Source organism: Papio anubis, chromosome 12, assembly GCF_008728515.1.
Source record: "Papio anubis isolate 15944 chromosome 12, Panubis1.0, whole genome shotgun sequence".
NCBI lineage: Eukaryota > Metazoa > Chordata > Mammalia > Primates > Cercopithecidae > Papio > Papio anubis.
Genome location: NC_044987.1, coordinates 90983723 through 90997661, shown reverse-complemented (window position 1 = coordinate 90997661; position 13939 = coordinate 90983723). Strand labels below are relative to the sequence as shown.

Below are 13939 nucleotides of genomic sequence, written 5' to 3'. Positions count from 1 at the left end.
ACATAATGCAAAAAATAAGCTTGGATCCAAGGATAAATCTGGGGATATTTAATGAGACATTTATTTTTCCATGCTTATTAGGTTTTCCATTCCACAGAAATCAAGACTATGAAATAATAAAATCATTTATACTACACATTTATAACTTTTTACAAACTTGCCCCACTTCCTCCAGAATTGTCACTTGCTTCTGTGGATTATATTTTTATTTTATTAAAAATATTTGATAGTGGGAAAATAATTCTGTTCATAATTATGAGATTTAGAATATTTGTAATAAACTGATGAAGGTATTAGATTATATCTTTCCAGATTTAACACTGAACTTAAAGTAAAGGTTAATTTTAGAATACAGAGGAACTTTTGTAAATTAAAAAACTCTAAATGTAACATTCTCTGCCTAGCATCACATAGTAATATTCACATAGGAAAATTGTAAAACAAACATATTTTGGTTCTTTATCCTAAAGCTCAAAACATATCCATGAAGGGGCTAGTGGTAAATACTCCTAACCTCGATGGTGAAAAAAATTGCTAAGATATCAAAATTTACTAGGAATAGGTAATAGAGCCACAACTCTTTGTGCTTTCTACATGGTCAAATACTCAATATTCTAAATTTTGTTTTGAAAATGGTGGTTCTTTATAATTGAGACTTTTTAAAGAACACATCGTTTTGCTTTCATAAACATTGTTTATAATATATTTACACTGGCTTCAAATATTCAAATAAACATACTTTGCAGAACATTTATTTATATTAATTTTGTTTCTTTTTCAGTAAGTTATTCTATAAAACATTAAAAAAACTTACATATTCTGAAAAGTCTCAGAAATGGGATGAACAAAATACTGAAATGAACAGGCTGGACAGAATAATAGTATAATATTCAAAATTAATTATAGGCATTTTTCTTAACTATACGTCTAGTTTCATATTAAGAAATCTACCCACAGAAAAATTTGTGTTTCATGATTAAAAATGTTTTATGGGAAACTTCCTAAATCAGAAATCTTTTTTTAGTACTTTAATACTTGAAACCCTAAAATGCAATTCACAGATGTCCAAAAGCTCACGCCCTGCCTGGAAAAACAATTGCTAATATCCAAATATCAAACAGAGCATCCAGATGATGTTTGTGATGCAGTAGCAGGTTAAAGATACTAAAGTTTAAAATCAGCTTAGAATAATCCCATATTGAATACAAAATTATAGCCTGTCATCAGGAGCAGGTTGACAGAGCCAGGTCCAGATGGGAGACTGGCTGGGAAAAAGGCTGAGGCAGGTGGGAAAATGATGGGAACCTGACGGAAGACAGGACTACTCCCTCTGCTGGCAAGGTCCTCACCTGCTTGAATTTTTAACAAATGACTAGCTTTTCTTTAATTATTTAAGATATTATCAATAAATTATGTAAGGTGCCCCCCTTTCAGTCTGCACACTTTCAAACTCAGGGTGTCTTATTTTCACTAGATCAATTTTGCAAAAATATAAGGATCCAATGTTTCACCAGGAGGTTGAATTATTTATCTTGTAATTTAAGTGCACCATAAACATAAAATATAGCATTATTTTTATAATATAAGGCCTTTAAAAATTAGGAATGCCTGTGAATTATGTTTGTTGATATATATACTTTCTTGAAGAAAAAAAATTCTTGGGCTACAGACTTCACAATCTCTTTCTCAGGCTCTGCATAATGCCCGTAATGAAATAATATAGAAATGAACCATATAAATCAACTATACAGGGAACAAGGAAACAGCATGTCACAGCAAAACAGCATAGATGTACAGCGCCAAACCTATCTGATAATCTAATGATCTGAGTTTACAGATATTATGTACTAATATGTAAGAAATTAAGAACTAATGTTTACACAAAAAATTTGCTAAATTTTACAGAAAAATTATTCAATATTTGATTTTCAATGTAAGTTAATAGCTGCAGCAAAAACATTTAGTAAAAATCTGTTCTAAGATTTTGGCCTACAACCAGAAGCTCCCAGAACAGGAGGGATCAGCTTTTTCACCCACTGTTCTCATCTGAATCCTGGCTTAAAAGCTATTCCAGCTCCCAGCTTTCCAGAAGGCTCCATCCCAGGAATCCTTGCCTGCCATTTGGTTTGCTGATTTTAATCTCTCAGGACTTTCTTACAGTGCCTCTACTATGCTGAACTGGCACTTGCTTCTAGAAGTGAGTTATTATTAAACCTGTAGGTCAATTGTGGCACTAACAACTCTTTGGAAGCTTTCAGCCACAGTGTACAATTTGCTAGTCTAATTAAATATTAATTCTAAGTGTTACATTTTGTGGCTAAGAGCTTTTATTTTCTATCATCAGCCTGGAAGAAAAAGAGGTTACAAGGCTAATTTAATCTCTCCCCTGTCCTTCCCAACATTAAAGATTAACTACATAGGGTGCGAAAACATTATTAAAGAAGCAAGAACTCTTCATATAGCAATAATAATGTAATTAATAGCAAAGGGCTAAAACATAATGCTAGGACATAATATCTCACCTGGTACTTAAACAGCTTTAAATTATAATTGTTTACAAGCATGTTTGGTCTCAACATTAAGAAATAAGTATCAGTTATTTTTGATGACGTTAATCTTTCTTTAAGGGAAAGCATGCATCCAACTATATAAATAGGAAAAACTCAAAACTCATGTTTTCTCACAGGTATTTTTCAGATAGCTTACAATGCCAAAGAAAAAAAGTTTAGTAATTTTATTTGTAAAATAAATGAAAAATTAAATAAAGTTGTACTTGTTTTCTATATACAAAAAGTGATATAGAAGATAGTTTATGATAAAAATAATGTAAAAGATCATTTTCCCTCTTTTTCTCCTACCATATTCATGTAGCTTGAACACACAGGGCCCCCCACTCCCCCTTCTGCTCCCAGAACAGTTGTGTCCATCCTTGGACACTGGGCATTATAAAGACGATGCAGTCCAGTAGCCAAAGATTCCATATGTCCAAACAGATGACTCAATCGCCATACCGCGATGAGACATTTCACTATTTATATCATTGATACATTTGAAAAGTTTGGCCCTAAATAGCCCTTTAGCTAATAACTACTACCATTATAGGAACTACAGAATGAACAACAATATGAACAAGAACATCACAAAGTTATTTTAGAGAAACCAAAAATATTTTAAACCAATTTTTTTTTTTTTATGGCTTACTGAACATGCTTTGGTTAGATTAAGTGTAATGAAAAGTTTCTGAATCGTACTTCTCTTTTAAAGATGAAAATGAACCCTACTGACAATTTAAAATATATCCTGTTCTCATTCAATATGCATATTTACACGAAGAGAAAGTTATACATATACTACTAAGCTCAATATAGGCAGAACTTTATAGATAATTTAGAGTTTGTGTATTAGAGTTTATTTGTGTAAAAAGTTTCAATCATCCTTGTCCAAAAAAGTAAATTAAATATATATGTATAATGCATACAAGCTATGATGTGATTTTAAAAACCAGTTATCAGCATGTGTAGTCTGAAACAGAAAAAAAAAAGCTGGAGCTATAAGAATTCAAAGTCTATGGTAGAAGGATTGAAATACAGTTAGACTATTTGTTATTTTAAAGAAAAACAGATTCTGTTTACAACTTACTATACTGACACAAAGTCACTGGAATTTGATAAATATGATGTAAAACTGAAACGGGTATACTATAATTTAGTTCATTTTAAAAACTGCTTCTTTTAAAACTCTTAAATATGTAAATTTCTTATAATCAATTTCAGACTAGTTAAGAAGATCTGAAAACATTAAAGGCAGATTCTCAGTTGAGAATATCCTGATTAAGAATTCATAAAAAAATGACACTCTGAATATCTGGCTTTATCCTTTAGTAATTGCAGCTATGATCAAGAGATTAATCTGTAATTTTCATCTTTAAATATTCTTCTTAATAAAGTGCATTTAAAAAGATCATTTGAAATAAAGTTATATGACTGAAGGTGGTGTTATGTTCATATCAACAATTAGATAAAAAATATTTTCCAAAATTTTATAGCTGTAAACTCACAAAAGTATATTTTTCTTCACCATGCAATTATTCTTAGTTCTTGTTTTAAGAATAAAAGATTTCACACTGAGACAAATTCACAAGGCCACTGGCGTCCACGTTTCATAATCCCATATTAGTGGTTAGTTCTAAAGCGGTCCATTGCTTGACTTAGAGTTTAGCTGCTAAAATACTCAGCATGAACAAAAAAGTTTATGGATGTGAAAAGGTTTGCTCTGAATTTCTCTATATAGAAACATACTGTATCATTCACTTCAGTGGGTTCAAAGCTCTAATACATTAATGTTATAGAAGATTAATTTGAAAACACATCAATTAAAATAATACACTAAATAAAATATCATTCATTTTTCAACAGACATATTTTAACGAGGCCCTTTCTCCCTCCTTTTCATCAGGAAATGAATTTTCCTTGGTATAAGTTAACATGCTAGTAATAGTTTCTTCAACGAGATAGCTGGGAAAAAATTCTACAGATCAAATTATTACAAAACACTGGGTATATGATAAAAATTGAATAAGGCTATTAATTCACCAAGCGCCAATGATGACAAATGAAAATATGCTATAGGGTAGTTTCAAATCTGAAATTTGATTGAATAAAGGAAAGCTAAATAGTTTGCCAACTACTGTTCTCTAGACAAGTACATTAAACTCTGGCAATACTTAAAATTATTATACAATGAAAAAACATAATGACATATTCTATGATCCAGAATGTCAAAGGAGTTTTCATTCTTGCATTATTGTACTTCGGGAGAGGTTTATCAAGTTGTTGTTTATATTTAAAAATTCCTTAAAAGTGTAGACTATGACAGCTTGAATAAAGACTAACAATAATAAGTAAATTTTCTTTTTGAAAATTGCTGTGAGAACAGTAAAAGATAACTTTCTCCATTTCTAATTTTAATTAGTTTAAGTGTTTACATGTTTAGTTTAAGTGTTGTAATGTAATCTAGTTTAATTAGTTTAAGTGTTTCAATATTTATTTCCTGACAATTTTAAGTAAAAATGCTTTAAAAAATACAAATCAAAAACAACTTGCCACAGATTATACTTAAAAATGCATAAACTAGGGGAAATTTATTTTCTTTTCACTTCATTAATAAAATCATCATAAGGCACAAAACTAAGTTTCTTTTTCCAAAAAGAATAAATGTTATTGGTCACTATTTTCTTCAAGCATGCAACTGTTACTGGGAATTGAAAATAAAATTAATTATTTTCAAAAGCCACAAAATGTTTGCATAATTTGGAGATGGATGACAAATTTTGCTAGTGGTAAGCCAATTCCCATTTATAGACCAACAAATTACTGTTTCATATCTTGCTAGATATGGAAGTCAAACAGTATCCTATTGTAATTGCTTTAAAGCTACCACTTTGCAAAAGAAAAAGATAACTCATTAAAAAGTTTCAAAGGGTACAAAAACATTTCTGTTTCTAACAGTAAAAGGAGGACAAAGCAGCAGAATGTTGAATGTAGCTGAAATATAATAACCTTTAACATGGGTATTTACACCAAAGTTTTTAAAAGTTGCAATATTCTCACAATTACAATAATATGTGGGAAGAGTTTAAAGATAGTGTTTTAGTTCCTTTTCTTAGATGTAACCTTTTCTCTTTTTTTTTTCTTTCAATCCACCACAACCTCCTTCACTCAACAACAGAGTTTTGAACAGTTGAGTTGTGAGAATGTGAGCAGCTGCTGTTATTATAACTAAAGGTCTGTCTACTGCTTGAGTCTGAGAGACCACATGTTCGGCTGTCCTCTCATCTTGCCATCCTCACCAATTAACTATTAACATGGAGGGCTGTACACATGCTCTTGGGGGCTCTTTAACAGGCTTCTTGGCGAGTGGAACAACTACACAGCAGGGATCTGGGAACTGAGTAATGCCGGAATATAGGGGAGCCGTCCGTAGTTCTGCTCCTTCTAATGACACTTTACTCCATAGTTCAGCATGTAACAAAGTCTGTATTTAACTTAGCCATTTTCACACACAGTTTTAGTTCAACGTCTTTGGGCAGACACTAAAACTATATTCTAGCAAGAGACAGTATGAGTAATAATACTACTTCACAGGGAAAATTGTTTAAGATTATATATATATATATATACACTTAAGACATTCATAATATATTTGTTGAACAATTTTAGTGTTTTCTTAACAGATATTTAGAATTTATTTTTATATACTTGTTCCAAAGTATGCTTGCCATTTTTTTTTCTGTGGCATTAAAGAAAATAATCTTTAACCTGAAGGAAATAAAAAATGTCAAGTTCAAAGTTGTGGGACTGAACATAAAACATTTCAAAGGCAAATTAAAAAATAATTATTGTTCATTCTACTTGCAAAAGTCTTATTATAACAATAAGTTAAAATCAGTTTTGAATCTATGTCATTATTTTCCCTATTTTAACTCTTCCCTCTCTTTGCAATTTCCTTAACTATGTGTTCCTTCCCTACAATGAAATTAAACATGGGAAGCATGCCAAAAGTATAATAAAGGGTAACTAATCATTACTATACAAGTCTGACAGAATGCTAATAACTAAAGTAAGAACACCAATTGGCTGGTTTAACAATTCAAGAAATAAGGATATTTTATACAAAATACCTTTAATCTAATGTTAATTTATATAATGCACTCAAAGGTACCACAATTTTATTATCTATACATGCCAACTATATGTATGATAAAATTTTCAAGGATATCCAACCACATTTCTATTTCTGCCCAAAACCACTCTACTACCACACCCAAGCTCAAGTATCAATAAACTCACATATACTACTTTTCTGTTCCATCCTATCTTTTGAAAAAGTTCCATGAGAATAGAAACCTTGTTTGTCTTGTTAGCTACTGTATCCCTATAGGTGCCTAGAACAGTGCCTGCATTGTTAAATAAGTGTATAAGTTAAATTACCCACAGTTATTCAATCACCATTTAAACCCTAACTTACAATCTCCAGAGGTGGCACTGGTCATAGTGGACAGGAAGCTGATGTATGATGTTTAAAGAGTCTTGTTTCAAGATAGTGATGCTACTAATATTTGGATGGCCAACTGACTTTATTTATGCCTCCTGGTTTGTCTCAGGCCTAACCTGTGAGAAGATCCTGTCAGTGTCTTCCATAAAAAGAGGCGGCAGGAGATTTCTATTGCTTTGATAGACTTTTATACCTTATTTTTTGTAGCCTTATCTCTGTTCAAATCCTCAATTTTGGAGATCTGTTTAAGTAATAATAGTGAAGATAACAACTGCTAACATATATTGAATGCCTACTATGTGCCAGCACTGTTTAAGTACATGTTACTACTAATCCTCTTAACTGGATACTTTTTGTTCCATTTTCACAGGTGAAGCTGAGGCTGAAAAAATTAAGACTTGACTAAGACTATGAAACTAGTTGGATCTATCTGCCTCTAAGATCTCAGGCTCTTTCTATCATTGAATGCTACTTTGTGCACAGTTTGTTTCTAAATTTCGACTCTAGTATCTCTGTGGAACAATTAGCATAGCACAGTGGTTAAGATTATGGTAATAGGAGGTAGACTACTTAAGTCTAAATTCTGCCACTCATTAGCTGAGTGATCTTGGGAAAAGATAATGACAGTACCAACCATATGGGGTTATTATGAGAATTAAATGAGTTAAGATTTGAAAAGCATTTTGGACTGCAACTGGCCCATAGTAATCACCATGTAACTTTTTATTAAATAAACTCACAGTGCCCTGGTTATATGTATTCGTACATCTTTGATTACCTTTCCAAGCATACTGCTTGCAATTCTTATTCTCTTTCCTTAGCCAAAAGACTGATTTTCCTTGACAGACTTTAAAAGTTATTAAAAGTTTTACCTATTTATATAATGATGGGTTGGAAGAAGTATATGTTTTATATTTTCTCCTAAACATTTTCATATAAAAACAAATATATGGTCAGATATCATGTTCAAAGAGCAAGGGAAAATTTATTTGTTTTTTATAACTCAATTGGTATTAGGGCTAGAAGACTACTATATGATAACTTTGCAAAAACTGTCTAGGAATGAGAGATTGAAAATTGGGAAAATTCTAGAAGGCTGTGCAGTTTTTTTTTTTTAAAAAAAGACATTCTCTGTTTTGAGGAATATGTCTTAATTCTTTGTCACACTATATAACTTTATACTCATTACCAAAATCTGACCCTATATTTTGCTCTGTCTATTTCAAAGGAGTCTCTTTACTGCTATGTTAAGAAGCATAAATTTAATCTATCTTCCAGTTATACAGGGGCTTAAATATATCTGTAAAGTATCAAAGTTAAAATATTGTTTCAGGTTCAAACATCGAGATCACTACATCATTCACTCATTATTTTATCAGTGGTCTAGATAGGCTGACTTGAGGTCATCTGATAGTATCTGCTGTTCCCTTAAATGAGGGTACAGGATTCACTGTCACAGACATCCACAATGGGAATCTCTTCCTTAAGTGATAAAGATGATCACCAACAAAATGGCTTTAAAAAAGTGTTTTCCTTTTCCTTCTTTCCGTTTTCTCACAGAGGCCCTATTAGAATAAAATTTAAAGTTACATATATACACATATTTTTTTCATAATTGTTTTTCTTTGCTTTGCAATTATGCAAAAGGAAGCATATTTATCTTTTTCTCTCTTGTCTAGAATGGAACTCTTTGTTTAATCTTTTATATGTACTAATTTATCAAATATTTTACACTAATAATTTTCTTTTAAAAATGTAGAATAATTACAATATTAGCCAATAACTTTTTTTTCCTAATAGAAACTTAGTGTCATCAAAGGTAGTTAATAATTCAGGACACATAGGATACAGTGTGACAGAGGGGAAGGAGTTTAAATTTTTGAGTTAACCAGATCTGAGCTTGAATACCAGCTTAAAATGTACAACAGATATGGGATATTGGATAATCATTTAACTTTAGTTTAGTTGCCTTTGCAATTGAAATCACAGCTATCTTGCAGGGTTTTTGTGATGATTAGTTAAGCCATATAATCTAATGCTGAGGATGATAAGGTTTGAAGTCAGGTAAGGACACTGGCCTGCTACTTATTAAGTGGGTGACCCTATGGAAACAGAGGTAAAACAACCTGTTTGACAGGGTAGCACTGAAGATTCAAGGACCTAATGCTTGTAAAGTGCTTGGGATGTAGCACATGGCTAATAAATAGTTGTAGCAATAGCATAGTAGTAGTAGTATAAGTAGTAGTATTTTCATCAGTATCTGATAAGTCTGTTTCATGTTTATTTATCATAAAAAGCTCACCATGTCTAACCAAACTATTATTTGAGTACTAACTTTATGATAACTTATTAACAACGGAAGCAATACAAGTATGTGTACAATGTCTAGCATGATTAGAGAAAGGAGTTTCCTTATGATATGTCTGCAATTTTAAGCTAATGATAATAATTTAGGTCCAGACACAATGTATAAAAAGTCCTTCAAGGAAAACTGAGTTATCCTCTGCTGACCATTATAAATAAATAAATTCTACTGGCCAAGTAGACCAAATTCACTGCTTTTAAAATTTAATTTAACTTTTTGTAGAAATGGGGACTTGCTGTTACACAGGCTGAACTTCTTGCCTCAAGTGATCCTTCTGCCTCAGCCTCCCAAAGTGCTGGGATTATAGGTGTGAGGCACTGCATCTAGCTAAATTCACTTTTCATTTGTCACACTTTTCAGTCATATTTGCTATATATGCTCTATATAATGAATGTAACTAAATGTCATTTTAATACATTTGCTATTTGCAGGTAGGGTCTAGGTATGTTGGAACAGAGACACCAAGATTACGTAACTTTATAATAAAGATTCAATATTCATTTAATTAACATTTACTGATTATCTAGGAAAAGCCTAGGTACTGTGTTAAGAATTTTAAAACCACGTTTAATATTATTACCATAAAGCCTATAAAGAAACGTATAAATATCTGGCCCTCCGTCTATGGAGACTACAATGTAGTAGATATATAAGATCATATGAAATCACATGCCTGAGGCAGACAGTATGTACTTAAGTAAACGATACTGATATTAACATATACTTTACATAAAATATTAATTAAAGAAAGAAACTAAAAGCTGTTTCAGAACACGAACTAAAACTGGAAAAAATTCAAATGGAAATACATTGATTCATTAGTAAAAGAAAAAAACTATAAAATGTTTGGAAGAAAACATAAGAAAAAGACGTTGGAGAGGGCAAAGACTGTAAAGATTGGAGGTGTGAGGGAGGTAAACCACTAACCACTAAAAAATTTATAAATTGAACTTCATCAATATTGAAAACTTCAGCTCTTCAAAAGACATTGTTAAGAAAATAGAAAAAGCAAGTCACAGATAGGAGGAAAATTATTACCAAGTTGTAGCTAAAATATCAAGGAACTTTACAAATTGATAATGAGACTATCAATAAAAAATGGACAAAAGACAGACAAAAGAAGATATGCAAATGGCCAGAAAGCACATGAAAAGATGGTCAACATCATGAGTTATCATGGAAATGCAAATTAAAACCACGATGTCATACTATATCACCATGAGTTATGAAAAAATAGTTCTGGAAAGTTCTTACCTGGATCAGATGTGTTGGCATTGTGATGATGCAGGCTGAAAGAGAGGTTCTCAGAAGACCACGGAGAACATAGAGGAACTTGGTAAGGCTGTGACTGTTGCTACCATTTTCTGCACAGCAAATATCATCTCCCCATAAAGGTGAGCCAAGATTCTGAATTCCTATTCTTAAAACGTTTCTTTGTTTTTTCTAAAAGAAAGTGGGAAAAAAGCAAACATGTAAAGTTTTGTTAATCAATAGAATACTACTTTTATCTGTCAGTTCTTATCTTTATTTATAACATCAGGGAGATAATGTCAATAGATGTGTTAAAAATTTTTATGTACTACTGGTACATTAAGCAATATAAATGAAACTGTTTTGATCACAAGATTATACAAAATAACATTTTTTTAACTTTTGAAAAATCTGAACAGTATCATACGCCTTAAGCTTTAAATTGTATCTAAATTTTAACGGCCACAACTCTAAGAATTATACTTAATGCACTTAAAATATTTAATAAAACAGATAATAATGAAATCTTAACTAGAATGCTTGCAAACCCCTTGTCAGTATTAGAAAATTCTGTCTTTCAGTAAACTATAAATTGTACAATATTTCTCATTTAATTTTATCCTACCTACTGCCTGATCTTTTCTTTGAAAAAAACTTTAAAGATACATGACTTTTTGGTTTTATATTTTACATTTGCCTCTGGTTTTTCTTCTTGAAGCTGCTCTTAAAATAATAATTTAAGTTCAACACTTTTCATAAAATTTAACAGGTGAACATTTAGAACTTGAGCCTACCGACATTAAGGTCACAATAAGTGACTATATTTCTTGGGAAAAGAACATTTAAAAACTATTAATGAAACTGTGAATAAATCACTGTGAATAAACGTTTAACAACAGATGTGTTTATAATAAATTCTATTGTTTGGGTTATTCTAACTAAGTAAATGTTTTGTAAATACTTTCCTTAAAAATTCAGCAAAATTTCTGATCAAAGGAAGAACGCATTAACAAAACCTGGCATGTGCAAATACTTGAAAATTCATTATTAGAATTGATGGGAAAAGGAAGATGGCTCTAACTTTTCATGGCTTTAACATAATTTGGAACGCGTGCTGCTTTATATGTGATTCCTGATGAAACAAATTCCTAAAATGTATCACTTGCTATTGCTATAAAATACCCTGATAAAATTTGTTAACCAACTAGTTATTGTCCAACACAATATATCTATTTCCCTGATATTACAAATGAAACTGAATTTGTGTATTCCTTTTTCAAGCAGAATTTATTGATCATGGAAAGTAAGAAAAATGAATAAAACATTGAAATGTTAGAAGACAAAAGTCTAAAGGAACATAAGCTAGTAAATGAATAAGAGAGAATTATAGTCAGGACTGTGTAACTAAGTAGATGGATGATTCTGGACAAGACACACACATTACTTAGGACTTTATTTTCTCTTTCTTTCTTTTCTTTTTTTTTTGAGATAGTGTCTTTCTCTGTTACCCAGAGTGCAGTGGCCTTACTATAGCTCAGGGTAGTCTCGAACTCCTGGGCTCAAGTGATCTTCCCACTACCGCCTCCAGAGTAGCTGGGACTAGGGGCATGTGCCACCAGATCTAGCTAATTTTTCTTTTATTTTTTTTTTGCAGAGACAGGGTCTTGCTATGTTGCCTAGGCTGACCTTGAACTCCTGGACTAAGCAATCCTCCTGCCTCCACCTCCCAAAGTATTTGGCTTACAGGTGTTAGACACTGCATCCAGCCAGTTTTTTTCATTTTAAAATTAAAAGGAGAGGCCAGGCGCTGTGGTTCACACCTGTAATCCCAGCACATTGGGAGGCTGAGGAGGGCAGATCACCTAATGTCAAGAATTTGAGACCAGTCTGGCCAACATAGTGAAACCCTGTCTCTACTAAAAATACAAACATTAGTCAGGTGTGGTGGTGTGCACCTCTATTCCCAGCTATTTGGGAGGCTGAAGGCAGGAGAATTGCTTGAACCTGGGAGGCGGAGGTTGCAGGGAGCTGAGATTGCATCACTGTACTCCAGCCTGGGTGACGGAGTGAGATTCCATTAAAAAAAAAAAATTAAAAGGAGAGAAGATAACATTGTTGCTCTATGATTCAATACAACTGAAGGGATATAATGGCCTGGATAAGACTATAAGAATGAAATTACAAAAAAAGGATTTTAGAATAAGCGTATTAGAAAAAAACTTCCTGACTCTAAGGACCTAAAATATGATCGCACTATGTAGGCAGTTGGTTCAATATTTTAAATGATTGTGTTAGACTTATGATAGACAACCACCTAAGACACCCTATGTTATCATCCTCAATGGTCCACAAAAATTGTTTTCTTTTTATTTCTGCATTACTTGAATGAAATGAAGTAATGAGATGTACCAGGGCTTAGGTTAGAAGTATAAATACTTTTCTGGTGAATTAGTGTAAGATATCTGTAAAATATGATGGGTTATTCTTTTTTCTTTATTATTTAAAACCTCAGAATTTAAGTAAAATGGCAAGAATGTAAAGTTCATTTTGCTATCTCTAAATTTGTTATCTCATGATAACAAACAAGTTAAGATTCCCAACAGAAAGAGCATTCTAGAAAAAGGGAGAGAAACATACAAAAAAAAAAAAAAAAATCTAGATATTAGAATGAAACATGAAGGTAAAACGAGAGCAGGATAATATCGTTTTCTCTGTCAACATTTCAGAAACTAAAGATCAACAGTATTTTAACCCACTGTCTCATTACCTATTATTGTATTAAAAAGTACCAGATAAAATTTTATAACAAAAATGCTGTTAGGCATGAAATTAGGAAAACTACAGAGGTTTAATGATTCTGACAGATACACTGATATATGTATATCAAGTGAATGAAAATATTAAGCCAAAAAATGAATGAGGGATAAGATATTTAAGTGAGGTTGGTACCCAGCACAACAGAATATAATTGAGCATAATACTTCATTTATATTTTAAAAAATATAATGGTAATTGCAAAAACAAAGGCTGAATTATAAATCTCTTGTGTCCTTTAGGATATACAATTCCTTTGCTATACCATATAATAATGGGGTATACTGTGTGGCATAAGATTTAAAAAATGAACCTTGTCAGCTGTACAATAAATAGTTTTATTCCTATGAGAACATCCAAAATATTTAATCTGGTATTCTAAGTAAAATCCATGTCAAATTTCATTTTTATCATATATTTCTAAGATATTTAAAAATAACAACTTAAATGAAATTA

At 31.6% G+C, this 13939-nt stretch overlaps 1 protein-coding gene across 4 annotated transcripts in view; it reads right to left on the bottom strand.

The window, feature by feature from the left end:
* ELP4 (elongator acetyltransferase complex subunit 4) overlaps positions 1 to 13939 on the bottom strand; it is a 257266-nt gene that overhangs the window by 131793 nt on the left and 111534 nt on the right. For all 4 annotated transcript variants that reach the window (XM_009186370.4, XM_021926819.2, XM_031653929.1 and 1 more), the window contains exon 7: positions 10673 to 10861. In XM_009186370.4, coding sequence (XP_009184634.1) covers positions 10673 to 10861 — 189 coding nt within the window. The remainder of the gene's footprint in view (positions 1 to 10672; positions 10862 to 13939) is intronic.